At 35.4% G+C, this 5,185-nt stretch overlaps 1 protein-coding gene across 1 annotated transcript in view; it reads right to left on the bottom strand.

Annotated features, from left to right (window-relative positions):
• LOC107645179 overlaps positions 1-101 on the bottom strand; it is a gene marked incomplete at both ends in the record, with an annotated part of 1,224 nt that extends 1,123 nt beyond the window's left edge. Inside the window, one exon of the mRNA XM_021104794.1 lies at positions 1-101. Coding sequence (XP_020960453.1) covers positions 1-101 — 101 coding nt within the window.

The following is a 5,185-nucleotide window of genomic DNA, read 5'->3' as shown; positions in this document are numbered from 1 at the left end:
CAGTTAAGCAGGGAAAGAAAGAGCGTCAACCCGGACCGGGTCAACGCGGGCGAGTCCGAGTCTAGAAGGAGAAGGAGAAGAAGAAGAAGAAGAAAAAGAAGTTACTGAGTGCAGGAGGGTTCACGACGGTGTGAGCTTCACGACGGTGTGGCGCTGAGTGGTGAGTGGGGACTGGGGTGCGATGATCTTCGCGCGGTGCAGGAGGCAGGGTTTTCTGAAAGGGTTTTCTTCGTGTGTTTGGACTAGGGTTTTCTTCTCTACTGAGAGGGTGACTTCTGAGCTTTGGAGGGAATGAAATTTTTCACTTGAGCTTACAGAGTGTGTGCTTTACACTGGGAAAAAGTTAAGAGGAGGGAAAAAATTTACTAAGTGTTAAATTTTTTATTCTAGACACATTAGGCATCACTTTTAAAATGCACCCAAAATTTAATAAATAGGCTATTCTCTAAAAGCGTCCCCTTTAATACGAAAAGTGAACCTATAGATATCAACATACGGCTACGCTTTATAAGTGATTTCTAAAATATCTAAGGCTACACTTTTTAAATGATGTCACAATTGTGTATCCTTTTCTCATATAAAAAGGCAACACAGAGAAAAGCGTAGCCTATTCTATGAATAGGCTACGCTTTTCAAATGTAGCTTAAAAAAAGTGTGGCTGAATGGGTATTTTTCTTGTAGTGATATATTTAAGAAAGAACCAAAAAAGGAGATATATAAATATATAAAATATTATTGCTATTGAGTCTCCCTATCTTTGGTAAAAAAAAAATAGTTATTAATTATTGAGATAATGGCTGAATGAATTTATTTATTTATTTTTGGTTTGTCTAGGTCAAATTTTGGTTTTCCATTTACTAGTATCATATGACGCACTTGTTAATTTACATATGGGAGGGGAATAGTATAGGACACGATTATGGAGTGCATAAGTGTTTTACACGAAGGTAGTGTTAGGATAAGAGAAATCGGACGGTCTAATTTAAGGATAGGTAATCGGACGGTCCGATTTAAGTAGCATAAATCGGACCGTCCGATTTAAGTCTATCAAGCCATGTGTTGCGCATGCGTTCTGCTCTAACACCGTGTCACTTATACCAACATACCCCTTTCTCTTTTCTGAACCCACTCTCTTTTACTGGAGTCTCTTTCTTGAACCCACCCAGCAGTCATCATTTTCTCTCTTCTTCTTCTTCTTTACCATTTTAATTCCTTCTTCTTCTTCAATTAAAAAAAATTACAATGCCAAAGAAATAAAAATGTAAAGATGTTGATCATTCTGAACTTTATATTATCAATTATTTCTGTCATTCTGATTATGTAAGTTTTTTTTTTTTTATAACAGAATTATTATTATTGTTAAAAATTTAAGAATATATGTTTAAATAATAGTTAGAAATGTATATGTTTAAATATAGTTAGTAAATATTTTAATCAATGATAATGTTTGAATTAGACTAATGTGACATATTAGTAAAAAATATATGTTTAGAATATTTTGTAATAATTTTGAGAATTATAATTAATTATTATTAGAGTTACGTTAATTGTTGTATAATTTTTTGTAATAATTTTAAAAATTATGATTAATAATTAGGTTTTGTAAAATATAATATATTTTTTCTCTGGTAATAATTATTTATTTATTGTTAGATATTTAGTTGACATAAATATATTATTGTAGTTGAGATTTTAATAAAGTAAAACACTGTTAGTTAAATAGGAATTGGTAATAAAATTTAGAAGTTAAATTATTATTATTCTGGAGGTTAGTTAATTGGATTTAGTAAAATTAATTGTTTTTTGGTATTTTCAATAATTAATGATACCTGTTAGGTATTTAATTAATATGTTTTGTATAGTTCAATGTCAGAAAGCACTGGTAAATGCTCTAGTCGAAAGGTGGCACTCAGACACACACACATTTTACCTTCCGGTTGGTGAGTGTGCTGTGACACTGGAAGATGTGGCTGTTATTCTTGGTCTTCCGACGAACGGTCTTCCAGTGACAGGAGTGACTATAAGTAGTTTTGAAGTCTTAGAGGCGTTTGCACCAATTTGATGTTGCACTGAGAAAGTCAGACTGTAGAGGAAGCTTCATAAAATTGACGTGGCTTCGGAATTTAAAAGAACGTTTACATTTGATTAACGAAAATAGTATTCAGAGGTACGCGAAGTGCTACATTATGTTGTTATTTGGTACGAAATTGTTTAGAGACAAGTCTGAGACATCTGTGCACTGGAAGTTTTTGCCTATGCTTCATGATTTTAGTAGTATCGGACAGTATAGTTGGGGATCGGCATGCCTAGCACACCTGTACAGGGTGTACAAACTGCGACTAATTAATCACTTAATTAATTAAATTAATTGTCGAAAATAGGATCCAAAAATTTAGAATATTAATTAGAAAATTTAAATATGATATTTGGAGTCAATAGAGTTTTCTGAGTTAGAAAATGTAATTTTCAGCAGAAAATTGCGTAAAAACGTGTACCGGTAAATTAACTGGCAGTACCAACTTAAATCTGTCCGGTACTGTGTGAGAATGATAAAAACAGTAGAAATTTTGAGAAAACAATTAGAATTGAAAATCAGACGCTAATTTTAAAGGTTTGACCCAATTTTGAGCTAAACGGGCCAAAAACGCTAGCGAGTTGGATTTGGCTCAAGCCCAACACATATATCACTCATTAATGAATCCTTTCAGCCACAAACACACTCACATAAGGGTTGAGTGGCTGAAGTAAAGTGAGAGCAAAAGGGAGAGTGTTATTATTCATCCTCCACTTCCAGTAGCTATAACTCGAGCTACAATATTCCGATTCGCGTGTCGTCAGCGGCTACGCGAAGCTCTTTCCGAGCCCGTTAGTTTCATCTAACTTATATTGATAAGATTTCAAAATTTTCTCTCCTTTCTCCTGCCCTAAGAAATTCGAAAATGTGGGTGTTGGTTTTGAGTAAATTTTTGTGTTTTGATTGATTAGGTGGTATCTAAGGTTGGGCTATTGGTGATTTGTGCCCCCAAACACCATCGAAGAAGGTAAAAAAACTATTTGCCTTGTGAATTTGTGAATTTGATGAACTATAGGTGTTGATTTATGATAAATTATGTATGTCTAGCTTGAATTGTGAATTATTGGAGCTTTGGATTAATTGTTGGTGATTAGAGGCATGATTTGGACTCAATTTGGTGTATAGCACATATTGGGAATCGGCCAAGGTATGGTTTCGATTTTTTCTATATAATATGTAATATTTCTAGACACTTAGGCTAGTAGACCTTAGGATAGGATTGAATTGGTTGTGATAATTGTTGATGTATGATAATTTTGATGATTGCGATTACTTCTGTGAATGATGATGTTGATGTATGATGTGGGATTAGATAATGATGATTTTGAGGATTGTTAATGAATGATGAGGTTTGTTAATGTTGATAGAGGATGGTGGAATGATATTTTGTGATGTAAATTGTTGAGATTTGAGTTTACAAGTAGATATTGGTGTATGGAATGGATGATTTTATGTGTTGCTAGGTTATCGAATGATGAAAAGGTATATGAATATGATTTAGGTACATTAGGACTATTTTGAATATGGAATAAGTGATTTTGGATTGAGAGTTTGGTAAAATTAAGGTTTAAAAGTTTTTGGATAAAATGGATTTTTGACGAACTTTGGTGGATCATATCTTGAGCTACAGTTTTTGAAATTGATTGAACTTTGTATCAAAGTAAAGATAATTCAAAGAGCTTTAAAACGGTATATATTTTGTGAAAGTCAGAATTTTGTAGAAAAAGATATGATCGTTGGAAGTTGGTGTCAAAAATCTGATTTCTGTGAGTTGCAGAAATTGTGAGCTCTGGTTTGTGCGCGCACGCCCACTGTTGTGCGCGTGCTCTGAGCAGGGGCCATGTTTTGGCTTGTGCGTATGCACACCCTATAAAATTTTGAAAATGTGCGTATGCACACACAGGGATATGCTAATTGTTGAGAGTGTTTCCAGTTTGCACACTCTGGTGTGCACACATCCCCTGTGAAATTTGCAAGTTGTGCGTACGCACGATAACGCTGGGAAGTGCCTTCTGTCGAGGGCGTTTGCACGTATCCATGCACGAACACAAAATGGAGAATTTTGCTTTGTGTGCGTACGCACACCTCTATGCGTATGCACACTTTGAGAAAACTCTTCTGAGAATGCGTACGCACAACTCTATACGTATGAACACCGCCCTATTTTTTTAAGAAAATCTTGTTTTTAACTGTTTTACCTTCCCGGCATGCTTGTGAACTTCTGTAAAGCTTATCTAGGGTGTCTTAACTTGTTTTTAGGTTTTGAAACATAGAGAATACCATAAGTAAGTTAACTAGACAATTTCAGGTAAAAAGTTTAGAAGACGGAGCCTTAGGATTATGGAGTTCTAAGGGTGAATTAGTTGAGTGAAGTGGTAGAGTACTGTAAAGACGATTGGTATGATGAAATTGTGGAGTTGTGGACTTGATGATGCTTGAGACGAGTCTAGGACTCGGAGTGCACTGAGTACTGAAAATGATTTTTAAAAACCACTGATATATTGTTTTATACTGAGATTGTTGAGATGTTATGCGCCTGGCAAGGACGGTTGGTTAATCCCGCTTGTCAAGGTCGCGGCGACGGCATAAAGACGGTTGGATTATCCCGCTTACGTTGAGATATGAGGTCTGTAGCAGAGTATCCCGCTCGCATCCTTTCAGATCACAAGAGCGTGCCCGGCACTATATCCATGGGGGTTTTCGTATCTATATTCGTGATCGAAAGGTGACATCTCCATGGATATGTGTCGGGTCGGCAGTTGAACCGAGAATGTGATATCACAGCCAAATAGGACAGGTATGCATCATGTGCATATTCTATCTATTTGCTTACTTTGCCGACTTGAATTGTTTGCCTAATTGTATAACATAATTATTTGCTTCTTGAATTTCTTGATATACATGTTTATACTTGTGCTTTACTTTCATTGCTACTACTTGTGTTTTCTGCTAGGATTGAGGAGGTTCAGAAGGCGGTGGCGATGGGATCACATGGCGGTTAGGCTGGCGAAGGCTGTGGGATAGTGGTGTATATGCTAGATTAGAAAATCCCTAAGTTAGATTCTTTTATTTCAATTACGATTTTTAAAGTGATGGTTTTATATTTAGTTA

The sequence above is a fragment of the Arachis ipaensis genome, chromosome B06 (genome assembly GCF_000816755.2).
Source record: "Arachis ipaensis cultivar K30076 chromosome B06, Araip1.1, whole genome shotgun sequence".
Classification (NCBI taxonomy): domain Eukaryota; kingdom Viridiplantae; phylum Streptophyta; class Magnoliopsida; order Fabales; family Fabaceae; genus Arachis; species Arachis ipaensis.
This window is presented reverse-complemented; position numbering and strand designations above follow the sequence as displayed.